This window comes from Oncorhynchus masou, chromosome 16 (genome assembly GCF_036934945.1).
Source record: "Oncorhynchus masou masou isolate Uvic2021 chromosome 16, UVic_Omas_1.1, whole genome shotgun sequence".
Lineage (NCBI taxonomy): Eukaryota > Metazoa > Chordata > Actinopteri > Salmoniformes > Salmonidae > Oncorhynchus > Oncorhynchus masou.
Genome location: NC_088227.1, coordinates 14,912,523 through 14,936,817, shown reverse-complemented (window position 1 = coordinate 14,936,817; position 24,295 = coordinate 14,912,523). Strand labels below are relative to the sequence as shown.

At 44.4% G+C, this 24,295-nt stretch overlaps 1 protein-coding gene across 14 annotated transcripts in view; it reads right to left on the bottom strand.

Annotated features, from left to right (window-relative positions):
• LOC135557522 (TGF-beta-activated kinase 1 and MAP3K7-binding protein 2-like) overlaps window positions 1–24,295 on the bottom strand; it is a 70,585-nt gene that overhangs the window by 2,454 nt on the left and 43,836 nt on the right. Inside the window, exons 2-7 of one of the 14 annotated variants that reach the window (XM_064990829.1) lie at window positions 8,285–8,483; window positions 6,472–8,179; window positions 4,426–4,586; window positions 3,673–3,763; window positions 1,245–1,325; window positions 753–854 (exon numbers count right to left, since the gene is read on the bottom strand). In XM_064990829.1, coding sequence (XP_064846901.1) covers window positions 753–854; window positions 1,245–1,325; window positions 3,673–3,763; window positions 4,426–4,586; window positions 6,472–8,179; window positions 8,285–8,386 — 2,245 coding nt within the window. In that variant the 5' untranslated portion in view covers window positions 8,387–8,483. Of the gene's footprint in view, window positions 1–752; window positions 855–1,229; window positions 1,326–3,672; window positions 3,764–4,425; window positions 5,729–6,471; window positions 8,180–8,284; window positions 8,484–24,295 lie in introns of those variants that run through there. The other 13 variants (XM_064990830.1, XM_064990831.1, XM_064990832.1 and 10 more) reach the window with 13 other exon arrangements.

Here is a 24,295-nt window from a genome sequence, read left to right as displayed (position 1 = left end):
TTGTCATTGCACCACTGATGGTTTGAGTTGGCAGTTGTTGGTAGTTGCTGAATCACTGTGGTTCTTTTACCCTCCAGGATGTGTATTGCACAAGAAAATGATTAAAGGGGCAAGCCGCAGTTGAAACAATAAAAGCATCCCTCTGCTTTTCAGTAAAAAGCAGCGGGATGGGCCTGGAGAAATACAACTACTCTCAAATTCATAGACAGAGCTATGTATGCAAGTACTGACCATTGATGATATTAAAATGATAGATTTAACCATGTTGAGACTACAGTGTTTGTTTACATGCACTGTGTTTACATTGGAGTAAAACAAGCTTATTCTTTGAGTTTTGATGGGGTACAACAGTTGAACTAAGCTCCTGAGGCATTTATAAATTATATTCTTCAATAATCAATGGGTATATATCATTTGTTTATAAGTCCAAAAATAGGATGTAGCAACTGCATATTGCCATTTTAATGCTAAGAAAGTATCCGAGTGCTAAGAGAATCCTGTCAAATTTTCAAATAACAGGAAAACCTTTCATCAACAAATGTGCTGAAGGGATGACACAAGTTATTTTCTAGTGGTCAATGGTGCTTTCTAAGTATGAAATGGCAAAACGTTATGTAAAGGTCATCTGTTGAAAGATTGTTATGGTGTGCAGGTTGGATGGACAGGACTGACCCAGTATGACGGAGGGAAGGGGAGAGGTTGGACCACTGGGACAGACAGAGGGACAGACGGACAGAGCTACAGGTACCAACCCTGGGAGAGAGCAGCGGGAGGAGGAGGGGCAGAAGAGGGCTCCATGGTTAGCGTGGAGGTGACATTAAATATTCTTCCGTCTGTCCCCTGACCCTCTGGCTCTGACAGGTCTCAAGCACAGGATGGAGGGAAGGAATGAAGCAAGAGACGGAGGCGAGGAATGGCATGAAAACAAAGATGACATATGCAGAGGTGGAAACAACACCGCAAGTATGAATGAAAACACCAATGATGCCAGGTTTTACAGATACTTGAATGAAAACACTTAGGATGAAAGGTAACATACGTGATGAGAATGATCTAAACAACGCAGACTTCACCCAGATAGACAGAAATAACCCCTGATAGAAACCATCACAAGTACAGATCTCAAGCCCCATTATCAATAGATATTCATTCATGAAACACCAAGAGAGGGGAAAGTGGAAGCGGAAGAGGTTGTCCAGAGGCGACCATGCAACCTTTCCTAAACTTACCAACACGTAAAGTACCTTTGGGTTTGGGTGGGACGGGACCTAGGAATCCAATGTTGTCATAGAAGTTATGAATTGCACTGGGATTAAAGTGGGGTCCTGCGACAAACAGGACAGAGACATCATAAGCAAAACTGAAAGCATCAGTACGCATTGCATACGAACATACAGTTGAAGTTGGAAGTTTACATACACCTTAGCCAAATACATCACAATTCCTGACATTTAATCCTGGTAAAAATTCCCTGTTTTAGGTCAGTTAGGATCATCACTTCATTTTAAGAATGTCAGAATAATAGTAGAGAGAATGATTTATTTCAGCTTTTATTTCTTTTATCACAGAAGTTTACATACACTCAATTAGTATTTGGTAGCATTGCCTTTAAATTGTTGAACCTGGGTCAAATGTTTCAGGAAGCCTTCCACAAGCTTAAGTTGGGTGAATTTTGTTCCATTCCTCCTGACAGAGCTGGTGTAACTGAGTCAGGTTTGTAGGCCTCCTTATTCGCACACGCCTTTTCAGTTCTGCCCACACATTTTCTATGGGATTGAGGTCAGGACTTTGTGATGGCCACTCCAATACCTTGACTTTGTTGTCCTTAAGCCATTTTGCCACAACTTTGGAAGTATGCTTGGGGTCATTGTCCATTTGGAAGGCCCATTTGCGAATAAGCCTTAACTTCACGATGTCTTGAGATGTTGTTTCAATATATCCACATACTTTTCCTTTATCGTGATGCTATCTATTTTGTGAAGTGCATCAGACCCTCCTGCAGCAAAGCACCCCCACAACATGATGCTGCCACCCCTGTGCTTCACGGTTGGGATGGTGTTCTTCAGTTTGCAAGCCTCCCCCTTTAGCCTCCAAACATAACGATGGTCATTATGACCAAACAGTTATATTTTTGTTTCATCAGACCAGAGGACATTTCTCCAAAAAGTATGATCTTTGTCCCCATGTGCAGTTGCAAACCGTAGTCTGGCTTTTTAATGGTGGTTTTGGAGCAGTGGCTTCTTCCTTGCTGAGCGGCCTTTCAGGTTATGTCGATATAGGACTTGATAAACTCTGGAAATAGATACTTTTGTACCAGTTTCCTCCAGCATCTTCACAAGGTCCTTTGCTGTTGTTCTGGGATTGATTTGCATTTTTCGCACCAAAGTACATTCAGCTCTAGTAGACAGAACAAGTCTCCTTCCTGAGTGGTATGACGGCTGCGTTGTCCCATGGTGTTAATACTTGCGTACTATTGTTTGTACAGATGAACGTGGTACCTTCAGGCGTTTGGAAATTGCTCCCAAGGATGAACCAGACTTGTGGTCTTGGTTCTTGGCTGATTTCTTTTGATTTGCCCATGATGTCAAGAAAAGAGGCACTGAGTTTGAAGTTAGGCCTTGAAATACATCCACAGGTACACCTCCAATTGACTCAAATTACGTCAATTAGCCTATCAGATGCTTCTAAAGCCATGACATCCTTTCTGGAATTTTCCAAGCTGTTTAAAGGCACAGTCAACTTAGTGTATGTAAACTTCTGACCCACTGGAATTGTGATACAGTGAATTATAAGTGAAATAATCTGTCTGTAAACAATTGTTAGAAAAATTACGTGTGTCATGCACAAAGTAGATGTCCTAACCGACTTGCCAAAACTATAATTTGTTAACAAGAAATGTGTGGAGTGGTTGAAAACCGTGTTTTAATGACTCCAACCTAAGTGTATTTAAACTTCTGACTTCAACTGTACATGCAACAGTCACACATACAGCAGCAACTGTGTAGGAGTCACAGACCAATAAAGCAAGAGACTGCAGTCTAACACACAAAGACCAATAAAGAACTCAGAAAACAAAGCCATGACTCTTTACTCTTCACAAATCCATCTATTGAATAGAAGCCATATTAAATTCTGAGCCACCTTAAATTCTCCATTCACCTGTGTGACTGTGCTAGCTGGTGTATTAATCCTGTTGGCCGTGGAGAGCGGCCAGGTGGGCTATAAATCCCTTGTTACCAACCAGCAACAGGATGCAATTCAGGAAACAACTGGTAGTTAACATTACAATGGCAGCACCTTGACTGCGTGTGCCGAGGGGATGTGACCAGACCTACTACTGTACAGCTGTACTGAACACAAGTCATGCTTCCCCGCTCTGCTTCGCTCTGTTGTAGTCCACATTAGTTTCCCCTCTCTGACTCTCTCGTTCTCTCTACAGAGCTACCCATTATAACATACAGAAATATGACTAAACAATGAAATATGACGACCCGGGCTATACGAAGGAGCCAATCTTAAAGCAACAAAGACAGCACGTTAAAACACCATGAACACACTGGACGTACAGCACATGCATGCACACCACACACAGAGAGCTGGTGTCACGTTCATCCCAACACCGGCAAGCACGCTGACAAAGCGCACCCCACGAAACCAAGCCGAGCTGCCTACCTCTTGTTTGAAGATCGATTTCTTTGGTTAAAAGGTCGATGTCAATCTGCAGTATCCTGTTTTTGCATCGTAACTGCTGCATTTCCTCAATCTGATAAGAGAGAAGGAAACAGGGTCATATAAACCGCCATTTACAGGCAGGCAGCAGCATGGTATGCTGATGAGGCACAGTGGAGGAGTAGAGAGACTGAGAGCCTCGGCACATGCTGTTCGGTACAGACTCACAACACAAGCCTGTAATAAGTCAACGGAGGTGCACGGAGCCAAGTGGGCTAACAGTGTCAGGAAGAGAGTTATCTCCAGGTCTCCCTGGCCTAGTGAATACACAGAAAACACAAGAGCTACTGAGTTCAACTCCAGGCTTTTAACTTTAACCTTCCACGTCCTCTTTTCGCAGCCCTGACTAACACACAGTGATAGTTGACTCCAAAAAATGCTGATTCAACAGAAAACTCAGAGCACCACTTGATTTGCGGTCTGATATAGTTCAATAAACCCACAGCTGCACGCTTAACGTAAACCTGACATTGGGTGAAAAAATTGCCCCAAAGAATCATGGTTTCCTTGAAAATACATTAAATACACCACGCGACTCAGGAGCGTATTGCCGAGTCAAATTGCCGAAGACTTCTACTAAGACAGTTGAATACAGCTGCTGCACAAGGAAAGGAACATTGATGTTCTCGTCGCTGTAGTATCTCTCTGTGGGAGAGTAGTGTGTGTAGTGGGAGAGCAGTGTCTGTGCGGACTTACCGAGGGGATTTGGGACTGGGAGTTGGATCGTTCTAGCCGTCTCCTAGTCAGGTCATTCTCCATCTCGTTGACCTCCTCTTTTAGCTTCTCCAGCGTCCTCTTTTTTAACTCCAGCTCATGCCACAGCCGGTCCATACGGGCCTTCTGGTGAACCAACAGGGCTACAAGATACATAGTACACATTAACCCTGTGACATGGGGACAGACTGATGGCTTATCTCTGACTGCTGAAGTACATGCTTACAGCACAGGCTTATGGTGTGTTTGAAGAACCACAAAAGCTAGATACATTTCCCTTTTGGAAATAACGCTACGTGCAGTGGGGCTGAGTAAGAATCATACAGTAGCATAACCGTTCTTCATTTCATGGCCTATTTTAGAAAGGGCATCTGGGGGGAGTGAACGATGATCCCGGGGAAAAACTTGCTCAAAACACATCCTAAGAAGTGTTACATTGTCTTATAACGCATTCATAACATGCTTGGTCTTATAACGCATTCATAACATGCTTGGTCTTATAACGCATTCATAACATGCTTGGTCTTATAACGCATTCATAACATGCTTGGTCTTATAACGCATTCATAACATGCTTGGTCTTATAACGCATTCATAACATGCTTGGTCTTATAACGCATTCATAACATGCTTGGTCTTATAACGCATTCATAACATGCTTGGTCTTATAAAGCATTCATAACATGCTTGGTCTTATAACGCATTCATAACATGCTTGGTCTTATAACGCATTCATAACATGCTTGGTCTTATAACGCATTCATAACATGCTTGGTCTTATAACGATTCATAACATGCTTGGTCTTATAACGCATTCATAACATGCTTGGTCTTATAACGCATTCATAACATGCTTGGTCTTATAACGCATTCATAACATGCTTGGTCTTATAATGCATTCATAACATGCTTGGTCTTATAACACATTCATAACATGCTTGGTCTTATAACACATTCATAACATGCTTGGTCTTATAACGCATTCATAACATGCTTGGTCTTATAACGCATTCATAACATGCTTGGTCTTATAACGCATTCATAACATGCTTGGTCTTATAACGCATTCATAACATGCTTGGTCTTATAACGCATTCATAACATGCTTGGTCTTATAACGCATTCATAACATGCTATATGCTATGAGGAAATTAGCCATCCCTGCTTTAATCCATTCATTCCCTACACAGAAAGACCAAAGTAAACAACAAACATAATACCCCCCCCCACCACTCAGAAGTAGGCTTTGTGTTTTTCCAGGCAGGCGAGGAATGTATGTAGAGGGCTGCAGTGAAAGATAAGGGGCAGAAGGTACAGCGTCAGGGCCGGGGAGAGAGAGGAGAAGCCCCACAGTAGTCGCAGCAGCAAGTAAGCGTCTAGCAAAGGCCACAGGCACCGACTCGCACGTAATCCAGTCAAAGTCCAAAAAAGGAAACGCTGCGCTCCAACACATTTGACTCACACCGCCGCAGTCCAAGGGCTGTCAGCGCAAACCCAGCATTATAGCAGCCGACTCATGCTCCAATCACACCCCTCCCCTATGCGAGTCACCTTCAACAATTCATCTGCTCCCTCAAATCAGGCTGAGATGAAGCAGGGTTTTAAGGCCAAGAGGTTTTTAATGAGACAAACGTCGACGCAATTTGGCTTAAAAAAAACGCATTAGTGTCAATATTACGGAAATCAAAGTTAAAAGCAGGCATAAACGATACGCAATAGTCAAATGACTTTCTTGGCAGAATGCAGTGGAAAAGGCATTTACTACTGGTGGACAAAAATGCATTCTGTTCCTTACTGTCATGGGGGAAAGTTATTCTCAAAAGTGGATGTTATGTCTCTTTGGCCACTTGACTTTTGTTGCACATGTGACTGAGGGATACCATAGTTCAACTTAAACAATTGCACAACTAACTGTATCCGGATGTGTGTTTGTGGGTGAGTGTCTATACTTCCTAGTGACAGACCGTGACTGTCGACAAAGCAAAGCAGCTAACGGCTGAGATTTTAGTAACCCTGATCCTGTCTTACCTTGTGTGTATGCAGCATCGTCTGAACCCATGCTGAGTCTGCGTGGCTCGCTGGGCCTCTCCCTGTATGCAGACAGAGGGTCTGAGAGATGATGGGGCTCTGGCTCCACAAAATGGTGGTCTGACGGGAGGCTGAGGAGGTTGGTGGCCTCAAAGGTAGGGGAAACGACGCCAGGGGACACTGCTGGGGGCTTGTTGGGGGACACTGTGATTTTGAAAGTGTACTTGGTGTTGGGCTGGGTGACCACCACCCTGGGCGAGGTGGCCGTGCCTGCCCCTCCCATAGACGCGCGGGACTTGGGTGGGTGGTGGTGGATGTAGGCGGGGCCCATGCTCACCTGGCCCCCCATATTCCGGGCCCCCTGCGACCCGTGTGGAGGAGGTTGAGCAGAGATGTAGACGGTTGGAGGATTTCTGCCTCCACCGTCATCGTTATTAGCAGTAATGTAAAACTTGGGCTGGGAGCGAGAGCCTGTTGGGACCATGACGGCCTCGTCAGAGGGGGTGGTAGTAGCAGCGGTGGGCGGGCTGGCAGAGATGTAAACAGTGGGCTGGCTGCGGCTTAGGCCCGGGCCTCCGATGGACAGGGGGGTAGTGGTAGTGCCAGGGGCTGCCCCGACAGAGGAGGAGGATGATGGGCAGGAGGAGGAGGTGGAGGAGTTGGAGCGGGGGCTGCTGCTGGTGCGCAGTGTGGTCGTGGTGGAGTTGCTCCTCTGAGGAGATTCAAGTTTGATCTCTATCTGATTCTTGCGCGGTCCGGTGGAGATGTTCTGGATGTTGTACTGGCTGAAGGAGGACATGCCAGAGGGCATGACCGAGGACGAGGCACCAGAGGAGGAGGCCTGACCTCCAGAGGGGGCCTGGAGGATAGAGGGGGCCTGTGGGTTGGTAGGGGAGCTGATGGGCATGTAGACATGGGAGGTCTGGTGGCCCTGTGACTGGTGCTGTGAGGTATGTGAGGAGCCGTGCTGGTGCTGCTGGCAGGAAGGGCCTGTCCGGGAGCCAGGCAGTGAGGTGGGATGGGAGATCTGATAGATCTGCTGCTGGGGCTGGGAGGTGGGGCTGTACTGGGCCCTGCCAGCTTGCTGCTGCTGGCTTTGCCGGGTCGTACCGCCGGGCTGGGTCACATAAGGCCTGATGTAGATAGAGTTACCCTGTGGACTGCTCAGTCCGGACTGTGTATGAGGCCCGCCGTGTATGTGCAAAGAGGTGGGGGTGTTGCGTCCCGTCTGGATGTTGGGGGCCAGGGTGACGGTGATGGGGTTGAAGCGGGGCGTCTGCTGGCCATGATGGCCCATGGACTGCCCTTTGCCCCCCAGCTGGTAGAGTCCCAGGTGCTGGGGCGGCTGGGGCTTGCGCGTGGGCTCCATCACGGCAAACACATTGAGGCTGGAGGGTGCCTGCACAGGGGCTGACTGGGGCTCCTGCTGGAAGAAGTCACTGTTGGGGGTCTGTCCTGTCTGGAGGGGCCCGTCACTCAGGCTGTGGGACAGAGTCCTGCTGCCGTTCATCCTCAGGCCGTCCCGCCCAGGGGCCGCATGCACATTTTGAAACTGAGACTGCAGGCCCAGGTTCAGCTGGGTCATGTGATTGCGGAGCCTGATGAAGCTGGGGTCGTCGTTGTTGCTGAGGTTGCCTCCTTCGCTGTACAAGTACCCCGGGCTCACCTGAGACAGGTACTCACAACAGGCGTCCAAATTGTTGTCGTTCTGAGGAAAAGAGAAGCTTCAAAATCAGTCATTTGTGATATATCAGCCAAATATATTTTGGTGGGTAAAACCTATGGATTGGAAAGGAGGATACCCCAGACTCACCTGCAGAACACACTGGGAAACAACACCCTCTGGGACTTCAGGGAACTTCTGGCGCAGGTCGTGCAAAACCCGGATGTCAATCTGGTGGCTTCCCTGGGCCATTCGTGTACTGCCAGGTCAGGACTGCTCTGCTCGCTCCGTTCAGCACACTGACGACGCCTCAGTGGTGGCAGCACCTCAGCCACAACTTGAGCATCTTCTGGAAAACAGACGTTTCGGTTAGTCGACCCCAGTTGTAACTGAACACACACATGGAGCAGTTTCTGGGTTTCCCTACTATTCTCATACACACCCTCTCTTGGTCTACACAGAGTAAAGAGACCGTGTGTACTGTACCAGTACCAGTCTGTGTTTTGAAAGTATGTTAATGACAAGGTAGGCCTATGCGTGACGCAGTGACAGGGAAGGAGGGAGCACACAGCAGCCTATTCAAACTACATACTGGTGAAAAAACACCAATCAGACATTTTGAGGTCGCCTGTTTCATCACGGTGGGGGAGCTCTCAAAACAATATTTCAGAAATCCTTTTTAAAATAGGATAGGATAGGCTTTCATTTTTCACAGCCCTTCCCCTCCCCAAAATCCTCTTAATAAAAGAGTAGGAAACCACCTTTAGCCTAGATATACAGAGCCGAAGAGAATAGTGGATGTTCACGAGAATAGCACGGTGTAGCTTGGTGAATGTCTTTCGCACATGCCCACACTCTGGAGCTATTTCTAACCACACTCAATCAAAACGTCCTCGAGCTCAGAATTTGCCAATTCAAAACATTGCGCTGTAGGCCCCGAAAAAACCTGCAGAGATGAATCCAGTGTGGGTGGAGGATGAGCATTCTGGATTCTCTCAAAGTTATAAGTCCCTTGATGGTAATCCAATCCATCAGATTGGACTTCGGGCCAAATTAAATCCAGAAGCGACTTTAAAAATATTAAACACAAAGTATGACCGTCTGATAAGAGGAGTGAGACATTGCAGCTTTGAGGCACATTACTCCTGTTGTGCCAAGGAAATGACATAGCAAGTAGCAGTGCTGTCTTATCTGAGCTGGGAGCATGTGTAATGTCATAACTGAGGAGATGTCAATCTGGATGACAAAACATCCCACCAGAACTGATGATAACAGTGGGAGGAGTCACAGGGCTACTGTCAGAAGAGGGAGCCAGCAGCAACAGGGCTCTGGAACAGCCTGAGACTGACTCAAACGAGACCGGCTGGGATAACATCTGAAAACTGGCAGGATATTGACTTGGATGATACAATGAAACAACTAGCCCGATCGTGACACACTATTGCAATGTGTCCTCACATGAGAAAAACGTGTAAATCATGTTTCAGAGTGTGAGACACAGAACAACAAAGGCTGGGTACATCATTTTCTTTCAGCCCGGGCACTCAAACTGTCAGTCAATGCCTTCTTTTGTCCTTTGCAATACAAGGAAATGGAAAGTTTTGCAATCACACCAACCAGACTGAAGAATTCATTTCACTGCATAAAAAGATGAGCAAAGGAGTAAGCAGCAAGGAGAGGCTCTCTCTGCAAATACAAACTAGAGGAATATAAGTTTGCCATATCACAGACTACATGTTTGGAGAAAACGTAACCACCTCCAGGTAATAAGGTCTATGGAAAACAAGGCTTTGATGTTTCAATCACCGAGCCAAAGCTGGGGCTCCTCAACACTACTAACACAAATCTACCTAGTGTGATTTAGAAACAGGAGCATAGGTCAGCCCAAAGGGCATAGTGGTGAACTCTTATGATCCACCATTCAGGCTCTTCTCGTAGGCTGGGCTGCAGGACTAGTCTGTCTGTGGGAAAGGAAATTCACTACTTGGCAACTGACCCAACTACAGGTCAACATTGTGGTTAGAGTTTTTTTCCAGCCTTCAAAAAACAAAAAAAGGTCCACACTTCCTTATTGCACATAATTACAGCCCAAAAAGAAAAGGCCCTGGTTTGGCTCAGCCTCACAGCCACTCCTGGGCCTGTGGAAGGAGGGAGCAAAAGGGGGGTGGGGGTGGTCATAGGTCCTGAGAGGAGAACTATGGAACCAGGGAGATAAATAAACAAAGCTCCCATTGCAGAGCTGTTATTCCCAGTGCCAGAGCACTGACCCACAGCTCCAGGCTAATTTCTGGAGGTAACAGCCCCTGCCGCGCTCTTGTCAATGGACTCATTCACTCAGTATGAGTGGGTGCACCATAAAAATGTCCGCTTCAATTAGAGAAAAAATGTAATGGGTATTAACGATCAATGCACGGGAGCCTTAAGTGGAGAGATTGTAACTGGACACAGTGCTGTCGCAGCATTCCTGACATTTTTATTTATTTATTTTACCTTTATTTAACTAGGCAAGTCAGTTAAGAACAAATTCTTATTTTCAATGACGGCCTAGGAACAGTATGTTAACTGCCTGTTCAGAACGACAGATTTGTACCTCGTCAGCTCGGGGATTTGAACTTGCAACCTTCCGGTTACTAGTCCGACGCTCTAACCACTAGGCTACCCTGCCGCCCCACATTAAAAAGCCATGGCAACTAATATATATTCTAAACAAACAAGTTATAGCCTACTTCATCTATGTCATTTTATGTTCATATGGAGAAGATGAATGCAACTTTGTTACAACCTGAGGTGTGTTACTTTCCTGATCTGGTGTGTAGCTGCAGTAGGTAAAGTTCACAGCTTCTATAAATGAGAACCTGGAGGGTTGTAGGTCCAAGGTAACCCTATTTGTGGGGATCAGATATCATGATATATGGCCAGCACATTTTACTCTGATTGATAGAAAATAGAGGCCCACTACGCAGCCAGCCTTTCCCTCCATCAGTGCCCCGTGCCTAACACACCTTTCAACACGGCCAGTCCCCTAGGTTAAACCAGCTGGTACATCTTCTGGTTTATGCCATCGACACGCCAAGGCCATTACCACGGTGAAAATCCCTATAAATCCCACAGTCTTCAATCAGAGCAGTCCTCTGCAGCGTCAGGCACCAGGCAGCAACACGGCTTGGAATGTCTAACTACCTCGCAGTCCAGCGAAATTTAAACAAATAAAGGGACTAATTGGCAGTGGACGCTCTGAGGCCTGCTGGCAGGGGCCCCAGTACTCCAGTGTGGCCACGTGGTACACACACACACACACGCACGCTACCGTGCAAACACACATCTGCTGTGGGTCAAGGTACGACGACCGAATCATTCACTTCAATATTTGGGGCCAAGCACAATTGTGAACAAAGGAGTGTTGTCAAATCCTCAAAATCAGTGCTACACCTGAGAGCTTCAAGGCCTCATTCAACAACCCAACATTTCTAACTATCCAAGGAGTATTTGAACATTGGAGTGAGTACAAGAAATCCTATTCCAAATACACTGAGTATTCAAAACATCAGGAACTCTTTCCATGACATAGAATGACCAGGTGAACCCATGTGAAAGCTATGATCCCTTATTGATGCCCCCTGTTAAATCCACTTCAATGTTCTGTAGATGAAGGGGAGGAGACAGTTTAAAGAAGGATTTTCAAGCCTTGAGACAATTGAGACATGGATTGTGTATGTGTGCCATTCAGAGTAGGCACAAAATATTTAAACTGGGTATGGTAGGTGCCAGGCACACTGGTTTGAGTGTGTCAAGAACTGCAAAGCTGCTGGGTTTTTCACGCTCAACAGTTTCCTGTGTGTATCAAGAATGGTCCACCACCGAAAGGACATCCAGCCAACTTGAGACAACTGTGGGAAGCATTGGAGTCAACATGGGCCAGTATCTCTGTGGAATGCTTGACACCTTGTAGTCCATGCCCCAACTATTGGAGGCTGGTCTGAGGGGAAGGGGATGCAACTCAATATTAGGAAGTGGTTCCTAATGTTTTGTACACTCAGTTGTCAATTAAGTCCATTTAAGCAGCAGCTCATCTGAGAAATATTAGTTCATGTTTAAAATATTTACAAATGATTCCCATTTTGATGCACTGTGGTTCAGACCACCGTCAACAGCTTGTCTTAAAGGGTAGGTAGGAAGCATGAGTTTTTAGTCACCAAAGTAACAACACAGTGTGTTCAAAGACTTAGTAACTTAGTTGTTGTCACGATCTGGTTACCTATAACTACACTGCTCAAAAGAATAAAGGGAACACTAAAATAACACATCCAAGATCTGAATGAATGAAATATTCTTATGAAATAATTTTTTCTTTACATAGTTGAATGTGCTGACAACAAAATCACACAAAAATTATCAACCCATGGAGGTCTGGATTTGGAGTCACACTCAAAATTAAAGTGGAAAACCACACTGCAGGCTGATCCAACTTTGATGTAATGTCCTTAAAACAAGTCAAAATGAGGCTCAGTAGTGTGTGTGGCCTCCACGTGCCTGCATGACATCCCTACAACGCCTGGGCATGCTCCTGATGAGGTGGCGGATGGTCTCCTGAGTGATCTCCTCCCAGACCTGGACTAAAGCATCCGCCAACTCCTGGACAGTCTGTGGTGCAACGCCACGTTGGTGGATGGAGCGAGACATGATGTCCCAGATGTGCTCAATTGGATTCAGGTCTGGGGAATGGGCGGGCCAGTCCATAGCATCAATGCCTTCCTCTTGCAGAAACTGCTGACACACTCCAGCCACATGAGGTCTAGCATTGTCTTGCAATAGGAGGAACCCAGGGCCAACCGCACCAGCATATGGTCTCACAAGGGGTCTGAGGATCACATCTCGGTACCTAATGGCAATCAGGCTACCTCTGGCGAGCACATGGAGGGCTGTGCGGCTCCCCAAAGAAATGCCACCCCACACCATGATTGACCCACCGCCAAACCGGTCATGCTGGAGGATGTTGCAGGCAGCAGAACGTTCTCCACGGCGTCTCCAGACTGTCACGTCTGTCACATGTGCTCAGTGTGAACCTGCTTTCATCTGTGAAGAGCACAGGGCGCCAGTGGCGAATATGCCAATCGTGGTGTTCTCTGGCAAATGCCAAACGTCCTGCACGGTGTTGGGCTGTAAGCACAACCCCCTCCTGTGGACGTCGGGCCCTCATACCACCCTCATGGAGTCTGTTTCTGACCGTTTGAGCAGACACATGCACATTTGTGGCCTGCTGGAGGTCATTTTGCAGGGCTCTGGCAGTGCACCTCCTGCTCCTCCTTGCACAAAGGCGGAGGTAGCGGTCCTGCTGCTGGGTTGTTGCCCTCCTACGGCCTCCTCCACGTCTCTTGATGTACTGGCCTGTCTCCTGGTAGCGCCTCCATAATCTGGACACTACGCTGACAGACACAGCAAACCTTCTTGCCACAGCTCGCATTGATGTGCCATCATGGATGAGCTGCACTACCTGAGCCACTTGTGTGGGTTGTAGACTCCGTCTCATGCTACCACTAGAGTGAAAGCACCGCTAGCATTCAAAAGTGACCAAAACATCAGCCAGGAAGCATAGGAACTGAGAAGTGGTCTGTGGTTATCACCTGCAGAAACAGTCCTTTACTGGGGGTGTCTTGCTAATTGCCTATAATTTCCAACTGTTGTCTATTCCATTTGCACAACAGCATGTGCAATTTATTGTCAATCAGTGTTGCTTCCTAAGTGGACAGTTTGATTTCACAGAAGTGTGATTGACTTGGAGTTACATTGTGTTGTTTAAGTGTTCCCTTTATTTTTTTGAGCAGTGTACAAACATAGTTATGTTTTGGGTTGTTTACATATTTATTAACTTATTTACGGATATCTTCTAAACTACCCACAATTTGTGTCGTCACGATACCAGAATTTTTACTTCGATACCGATACCAAGTTTAGTGTAATGATACTCTATACCATCGTGATACTCGATACCAAAACGATACCCCAAAAATAAAAATAAAAAACGTTTTACCCAAAGTCACAGAATGGCACTTGATCCAGACAGATCAACTCTCGCTACTGCTCTGTTCAACTGTTGGGCATCTTTTGAGTTCAATATCATCACATTAGAACATTTGTAAGTCATTTTTTTGGAGACAGCCACGTACGCATTCATTAATAAATGATACAATCATACAATAAATTTGACTTTGTTTTTACCAATCTAACTACAAAACAACATGAATGGTAAATCTCTATTGATAAACTGGGTAAATCAAGATGTATCTTAGGTCTATTCCCAATAAAGGTGAATGCCTATTACTCACTCGGAATATGTGCATGCATTGAGTTATTGAGCTTGTTTTATCTGATTTCACGGGGCTACAAATGACAATGTTTTCCATTTAGGACTTATTTTATTGGAAACTGCTAGGAGAACATATTATTTTATTGTACTGATCAACAACATTTGCATAGAAGAAGCAATCTTTTATTTTATAAAAATATGCACTCTAGTGGAAACCAAGCGAAGGCGAGGGAGACGAGGAAGTGAATGAGCTTAGGTGAGCTTAGGTGGCGAGGGAGACAAAATTAATTAATCACATTTTTTGGTGACAATCAGCTTTGAAATCAGTATATTTTGCGTTATGGTTAGCATTTTATCACAAACAAAGTACTAGGGTAGTGAACTCTGCCGTAAGCTAGCAAGGAAAGTTAGCCTACAATTAATACTGGTAGCTACCGGTGTCGTCTTGCATTGTAAAAGCGTTGTAGCCTTTACGGACATTGTTTCAACATTTCTGCATGCGGTGTCGTATTATTCAAGTATGTTAACATCTGTGCAGCCTGAGTGGGGAGCTAACAGCAGCCCAGACAGCTCTACCAATGATTGAGCAAGTGGAGCAGGCCCTTTCTTAGCTCTGTAGAGGCTGCGTCAATACAGACGGGATCCTCTCAATCACGAGACACATTTGACAGAAGTACTGAACATAACAAAAATTCTAGTACCTAATGTTTTGTACACTCGGTTGTATATTAAGTCCATTTAAGCAGCAGATCATCTGAGAAATATTAGTTAATGTTTAAAATATTTACAAATGAGTCCCATTTTGTTGTACTGTGGTTCAGACCACCTTCAACAGCTGGTGTACCTCAGATTACAGCCAGGATGGAAACAGCTCATCTTAAAGGGTAGTTTTTCTTTACCAGCTTTTACTGATGTAGTTAGCATGTTGGTAGGGCTAACGCTAGCAGGCTAGTTGGCTAGAGACCTTGCAAGCTGATTTGTAACTATAATGGCTCTCATTTGTAGAATGAAGAGTGGACCAAGGCGCAGTGTGGTATGTGCACATCGTAACATTATTGATGACACCAAACAAAATAACAAAGTCAAAAAACAAAAGCGCACAGTTCTGTCACGCTACAGAAGCTAAACAGAAAACAAGATCCCGCAAAAGGAAAATGACAACTTATATATGATCCCCAATCAGAGACAACGATAGACAGCTGCCTCTGTTTGGGAACCACACTCGGCCAAAAACAAAGAAATAGAAAACATAGACTTTCCTACCCGAGTCACACCCTGACCTAACCAAACATAGAGAATAATAAGGATCTTTAAGGTCAGGGCGTGACAGTAACAATAAATTCATAAAGTATTTGCTTGTAAATTGGGTGAAAATGTAATTGAAACGAGTAGTCATGAGTGGAAACTATTGGTTTAATTTGAGGTTATACATTTAAAGTTATTTCTGTAGGAGTTAACATTATAGAGAATAGGCTGGCTTGCCGGGTCCTCCATATTACTCCACACCCCCGCAAAAATATTTTCCGGCATGACTTCAGACATGACTTGAGGTGTAACTTCGCATTGGGATCTGATGCGTATTTTAATGCCAATCCATAAGTTACATGTGGTTACGTTTATGCTTATCTACCCTTTACAGCTTGGTGTACCTCAGATTAAATCCATGATGGCAACAAGCTGAAGCCAGGCACACAGAGGGGACTAACTCGCCCTCTCTCTAACACACACATGTTCATATTCACCCACCCATGCACACACACACTTTGTCTTCTGGGAAGCATGGAACTTGACCCATTCTTTAACATAGATATTGTTTTGATTCAACACTGAGGAACTTTCACCTTCATGAAAGGATTTTGAAAGCTTAAGCCTGAATAGAAACTTCATTGAGGTGCCTGGTCTTATTAACAGAGAAGCATTTATACAGCAAAGAACTCACAGAGCCTCCCCTCTCGAAAATCAAGGTGGTTTACCACTACATTAATGTCATATTGTTAAACAGAATGAACATCTAGACTTTAAGAGAGAACACACTGCACTGAATGTTGATGTGCAGATTATCTGGCGTTCGTTTCGGCTTGCTGACTGCGTGGTGTGTTTTGGGGACCACCTGCAGATAGCGTCTGACTGATGACATTTGCTCGCGTTTACATGTAGAATCGGTTTCCTTGTCGGGACAAAAAAATGATACTTTGAGTCAATCAGAGAGCACGAGTGGGGAGCGTAAAGGACAGCCAACAAGAAGTAAAAGAGGCTACTTTTCCAGGTGACATCCACCCCCTTGCAGCTTGCTAAATGAGCCAGTCACACTTCATATGCATTGTAGGAAATGGGATGGTAGCTAGCTAAGTGCACAATGCACACAACACTAAATAATTCCTCAAAGCTAGCTAGCTGGCCACTGTAGCTCCAGGTAACTGCCAAAATAATGGAAACACTTGAATAAATGAGGGATACAAAGTATATTGAAAGCAGGTGCTTCCACACGTGTGGTTCCTGAGCTAATTAAGCAAATAACATCATGCTTAGGGCCATGTATAAAATGCTGGGCATGCCATTATTTTGTCTACGATCATGGCTTATGCCCCCATAGGATGACAAAGCCCCCATCCACAGGGCACGAGTGGTCACTGAATGGTTTGATGAGAATGAAAACATATGTAAACCATATGCCATGATCGTTTCAGTCACCAGATCTCAAACACCTATGGGAGATTCTGGAGTGGCACCTGAGACAGCCTTTTACACCACCATCAACAAAACACCAAATTATGGAATTTCTCGTGGAAGAATGGTGTTGCATCCCTCCAAAGGTGCATTGAAGCTGTTCTGGCTCGTGGTGGCCCAACGCCCTATTAAGACACTTTATGTTGGTGTTTCCTTTATTTTAGCAGTTACTTGTAGTATTGACATTATAATTAAATCACAATGGATTAGATTCCATGAAGTAGCTGCCTGTGTTAACTGCCAAGAGTTACTACAGTGTCTTTGGCTAGCTAGCTATGTTGTGCTGGCTAGCGAATTACATGCTAACCGTTTAGTTAGCAAAAAATGTGGCTATGGGCTGGCATTGGCAGTATGGGGAATTAGAGGGAATTAAATTGTTTCTTTGTCGTCTTGCTAATAAGTTATCTAGCTGTGGCTATCTGGCTAGAATCAACAAGTGCTTTCTACAACAATAGCAACATTAGTGCTGCAAGCTAGTTAGCTAACATTGGCTACCTACAAAGCAACACATACAGGGAAACTAAGCTCAAGAATGCAACGCTACTGCCACCTTCTGGTTTGGAGCATTTTAACAAGGCTGTCGGCTTCAAGGTCTGTGCTATGTGAACACAAACTGATTGACTGCCAACCCTCTGTTCGGAAGTACTAAGTACTCTCGGCAAGAAAATGTTTGGCAATCCTACCGGTGTGTCTCAGTCCTAATAGAAAGTACGATCACACGACTACATTTTTAGCATAAACTAAAACCAATCTCATATAGAATTCGTATCTAGAATCTCTTGCCAAACTAATATATATCTACACAACAGTATGATTCTGCGGGTTTTTTCCTCTATGTACATTGTCACTTCAAATGTAAGCGTTTTTTTAACACACATGCACAGTGCACAAATGCATATCGTTTTAAACCTCTGTCATTACGGATAAAAAACCAATCTACTGTATAACCCAACAAATCGATTAACAACATGTAGACTAGACCTACATGTTCCCATTTCACATGCACGCGAGTAACTGAAGAGCTTTTGTTCCAAGCCAGGTCTTCAAAGCAGAACCATACCCTACTCAACTGTGCCATGAAGCTAGAGCCTCACGCTGCACATAGAATTGTTGGATCAGCTCAGCTTTGGCACAACCGTTGGAAGATAGGCTGATCTTTTAGTTGCCCACAAACAGGGGTAGACGGTGCTGAATAAAACAAAATATTCAGCACCACTGCCTGGTTGATTGGAAGCAGGCAAGGGCACCAGCTCCCCAGGTCAACCAACCCCTACCCTCTCTGGGCAACGTGGGAAACTGTGAGGTCTCACAAACACAAACACAGACGAACCTGAACCTCCATTACACTTCTTGTCTTCGTGAGCATTCAAAGGGGTTGTCAATTGTCACTGTTTGTTTTCCTCTGTAAACAATGTAAATAACATGGAAAAGCTGCCTGGCAGGTTGTGTCTTTCCTGACCGTATAAGGAATTAGCAGTAGGGAAAGGGGGATTTAAAAGCGGTAAGTGGGTGAAGCTCTCTTCCAGGCGCTTGCTGCAGCTTGCTTTTCAGTGTGTGTGTGTGTGTGTGTGTGTGTGTGTGTGTCTCTCTTACACAACAGGCTCAATCACTGGTTCACTCCCTCCACTTCCTCCCTCCCCTTACTCTGCTCCTCCCCCACCTCTTTAACACAACATTTCTGTGGGCAACAAAATGCTGAGTTCACCTAGCAGCCACTTGGAAGTGGAAATGCTGTTGCATTCCATCAATGAGTATTGACAACTGGGTTTAACCTGCAGTTATCTGGATACAAGGGGTAACTGGGTTGTGGACAGGGTAACCTTTATTTATGTTTTATTTTTTTATTTAGCCTTTATTTAAATAGGCAAGTCAGAACAAATTCTTATTTACAATGACAGCCTACCAAAAGGCTAAATGTATACTGCAGGGAAGGGGGCTAGTATTAAAAATAAAAATATAGGACAAAACACACATCACGACGAGAGACACCACAACACCACATAAAGAGAGACCTAAAGACAACAACATAGCATGGCAGCAACACATGACAACACAGCATGGTAACAGCACCACATGACAACAACATAGTAGCAGCACAAAACATGGTACAAACATTATTGGGCACAGACAACAGCACAAAGGCAAGAAGGTAGAGACAATAATACATCACTTGAAGCAGCCACAACCCAGACTATTTGAATTGCCCCCCCCTCCCTCTCTTTTACACTGCTGCTACTCTCTGCTGTTATCATCTATGCATAGTCACTTTAATAACTCTACCTACATGTACATATTACCTCAACTAACTGGTGCCCCCGCACATTGACTCTATACCGGTACCCCGCTGTATATAGTATTGCTATTGTTCTTTTACTGCAGCTCTATAATTACTTGATACATTTATTTCTTATTCTTATCCATATTTGTTTTTAAACTGCATTGTTGTTTAGGGGCTCGTAAGTAAGCATTTCACTGTAATACACCTGTTGAATTCAGCACGTGGCAAATAAAATTTGATTTGATTTGACTATCAGAATGTCCATGATTGAGTCTTTGAATGAAGAGATGGAGATAAAACTGTCCAGTTTGAGTGTTTTTTGTAGCTCGTTCCAGTCGCTAGCTGCAGCGAACTGAAACGACGGTGACTGGCATAACGGGTGTTGCATGTGGAGGATGAGGGCTGCAGTAGTAGGTATCTCAGATAGGGGGGAGTGAGGCCTAAGAGGGTTTTAGAAATAAAAATAAACCAGTGGGTCTTACGGGTATACAGAGATGACCAGTTTAGAGGAGTATAGAGTGCAGTGATGTGTCCTATAAGGAGCATTGGTGGCAAATCTGATGGCTGAATGGTAAAGAACATCTGGCCGTACGAGCACACCCTTACCTGCCGACCTATAATTACGTCTCTGTAATCTAGCATTGGTAGGATGGTCATCTGAATCAGGGTTAGTTGGCAGCTGGGGTGAAAGAGGAGCGATGACGATAGAGGAAACCACGTCTAGATTTAACTTTAGCCTGCAGCTTTGATATGTGCTGAGAGAAGGACAGTGTACAGTCTAGCCATACTCCCAAGTATTTGTATGAGCTCTAAACCCTCAGAGGTAGTAATCACACCGGTGGGGAGAGGGGTATTATTCTTACCAAACCACATTACCTTTGTTTTGGAGGTGTTCAGGACAATGTTAAGGGCAGAGAAACCTTGTTGGACACTATGAAAACTTTGTTGTATATCGTTTAACATAAAATCCGGGGAGGGAACTGTATAAGTATAAGACTGTAACATCTGCATATAAATTGATGAGAGCTTCCTACTGCCCAAGCTATGTTGTTGTTGTAAATTGAGAAGAGCGTGGGGCCGAGGATCGAGCTTTGGGGTACTCCCTTGGTGACAGGCAGTGGCTGAGACGGCAGTGGCTGACACAGCAGATGTTCTGACTTTATACACTGCACTCTTTGAGAGAGGTAGTTAGCAAACCAGGCCAAAGGCCCCTCAGAGACACCAATACTCCTTAGCCGGCCCACAAGAATGGAAAGGTCTACCGTATCAAAAGCTTTGGCCAAGTCAATAAAAATAGCAGCACAACATTGCTTAGAATCAAGAGCAATAGTGACATCATGTAGGACCTCTAAGGTCGCAGTGACACATCCATAACCTGAACGGAAACCAGATTTCATACCAGAGAGAATACTATAGACATCAAGAAAGCCAGTCAGTTGATTACTGACAAGTTAATCCAACACTTTTGATAAGGGCAAAATAGAAATTGGCTTATAACAGTTAGGATCAGCTTCATCTCCCCCTTTAAATAAAGGACAAACCGTGGCTGCTTTCCAAGCAATGGGAACCTCCCCACAGAGGAGAGACAGGTTAAAAGGTCAGAGATAGACTTTGTGATGATAGGGGCTGCAACCTTAAAGAATAAAGGATCTAAACCATCTGAACCAGATGTTTTTTTGGGGTCAAGTTTAAGGAGCTCCTTGAGCACCTCAGACTCAGTGACTGCCTGCATTTAACATTGTATAAACTACAATCTTGATCCCTATGGACAATAAACCCAACAATACTATATCAGAGCATAATAATGTTAAGACATATTATGACAAGACGTTGTTGGAAAACTAGAAACCGGTCTTAACTAGATATTTGTGTCCTCTTTTTGCTCAGCCCATTAGGCAGGGCTCCAGACTGCGACCATTTAGTTAGCTTCTTCCAAAATCAAGTTTCGCTTGGTCTCAGCCTCCTGTCTCAGCCTCCAGTATTTATGCTGCAGTAGTTTATGTGTCGGGGGGCTGGGGTCAGTTTGTTATATCTGGAGTACTTCTCCTGTCCAATTCGGTATCCTGTGTGAATCTAAGTGCGCGTTCTCTAATTCTCTCCTTCTCTCTCTCGGAGGACCTGAGCCCTAGGACCATGCCCCAGGACTACCTGACATGATGACTCCTTGCTGTCCCCAGTCCACCTGGTCGTGCTGCTGCTCCAGTTTCAACTGTTCTACCTTATTATTATTCGACCATGCTGGTCATTTATGAACATTTGAACATCTTGGCCATGTTCTGTTATAATCTCCACCCGGCACAGCCGGAAGAGGACTGGCCACCGCACATATGCTCTCTCTAATTCTCTTTCTTTCTCTCTCTCAGAGGACCTGAGCCCTAGGACCATGCCCCAGGACTACCTGACATGATGACTCCTTGCTGTCCCCAGTCCACCTGGCCGTGCTGCTGCTCCAATTTCAACTGTTCTACCTTATTATTATTCGACCATGCTGGTCATTTATGAACATTTGAACATCTTGGCCATGTTCTGTTATAATCTCTACCCGGCACAGCCAGAAGAGGACTGGCCACCCCACATAGCCTGGTTCCTCTCTAGGTTTCTTCCTAGGTTTTGGCCTTTCTAGGGAGTTTTTCCTAACCACCGTGCTTCTACACCTGCATTGCTTGCTGTTTGGGGTTTTAGGCTGGGTTTCAGCTGATGTACGAAGGGCTATATAAATAAATTTGATTTGATTTAGTAACAGCAGAGAATCCCCTCCTGGATCAAAAGCCTTGCTGTCAAATATTTGTTTTGTGCATGCAGTAATGACCTGGCCTCCACAATCACCCAACCTCAACCCAATTGAGATGGTTTGGGCTGAGTTGGACCACAGAGTGAAGGAAAAGCAGCCAAGTGCTTAGCATATGTGGGAACTCTTTCAAGAATTCCAGTTGAAGCTGGTTGAGAGAATGCCAAGAGTGTGCAAAGCTGTCATCAAGCCAAAGGGTGGCTCCTTTGAAGAATCTCAAATATAGCATATAGTTTGATTTGTTTAACACTTGTTTGGTTACTACATGATTCCATATGTGTTATTTCATAGTTTTAATGTCTTCACTATTATTATACAATGTAGAAAATAGTAAAGAAAGAAAAATCCTGGAATTAGTAGGTGTGTCCAAACTTTTCACTGGTACTGTAAATACAATAGCCTAATTGTCAACCCAAAATGCAATGACAATCACTGGATTAGGTTGCACATACAAATATTTTTTAATCACAAAATGAAATTACGTACTTCTTGAATACCATCTCAGTAGTTTATTACCCTTTTCAACAAAGCACTGTGAATGACTTTAAGATTATTAAAAAAATGGTGTGACCAAATCATGTTCTGGTGCCACCAACTGAAAATCTTAGTGGCACCAGTGCCACCAGGGGAAAATGTTAGTCTGGGGCCCTGACATTAGGTGATTGTAGATGTGCAGGTCAGGGGTTCACCCTACAGCGGAGCGTGATTATGTTGGTCTACAGGCACAGTTTATGCAATAACAATAGTTCCCCCGGCCTGGCCTGTGGCACTAATCTCACTGCTCAACCGAGCCAGGCTGGGAAACAGTTTGGTTCAGGTCAAATGGAGACAACCTAGATGAGTATAACATAGACGGCTCTGATTACTTCATGACTTTAGGCTTGTCATGCTACTCTCTTGCAGGCCTTGTGTTCAATAAACCACTGATGAACATGCTGGGTATTCCTTGTGGCATAGGCCTAAATAAAACCAATCAGTAAAATGGGCTCAGTAAAATGAAGCAAGCATCTGTCAAACACTATTACAATAGTAGAGGATTCAACTCATTCAGCCAAACCAAGTCTTTTAGTTTTTATCAGACACTTCTCCTGGCCTACAAGTGATGAATCTCAAGTCAACATACTAGCACTTTCACTGGATTCTACCCACACACTCAGACATACTTACATTTACACTCCAACACACACACACACACACACACACACACACACACACACACACACACACACACACACACACACACACACACACACACACACACACACACAGCTGATGCTCTGTTTATTATCTATCCTGATTGCCTAGTCATTTTTACCCATATCTACATGTAGATATTACCTCAACTACCTCATACCCCTGCACACTGACTGGTGGTATATAGCCTCGTTACTGTTATTTTTTATGTTACTATTTTTATTTGCTTATTTTATTTACTTCTTAACTCTCCATTATTGGGTTAGGGGCTCGTATGTAAGAGTTTCACGGTAAAGTCTACACCTGTTGTATTTGGCTCATGTGACAAATAAATTTTTATTTGATATGCAAACAGATGAAAAATCATCTATCGATAATTACAGAAATAGCACCCCTAGAGAGCTATTATATCTACCTAGTAAAATATGTAAATGTATTTCAGAGTAAATAAATAAACTCAAGTAAATGTAAAAAATGCAGGACACACCTGGTCTACATTTCTGGAATTACTGACAGAAAAATGAAATTAACATTTAACACAACCGGCATAATTTCCAATTATCTTTGCCACGGAGGTCGTAAATAAGGCATTGCTCTGCATCATCGGGTGGTTTCGACTCTGCATGAGTACCGTGGCTGTGGCAAGGAACCCGAGAGGTGAAAATGTTCTGCATTATTTCTGAATTAAAGAGAACACTGTGTATACTGGATTTACATGCACACCAATCAGGGCAAGGCACAATCACTAATACGCTGACTGGTGTAAGCAATTTTCATGGATGTTTTTTCAGCCAACAGCCATAGAAATCCCAAGACATGGAAGAAATACCTAGACTAAATCTAGGCTACTTGTCCTTTAGAAAATACAAT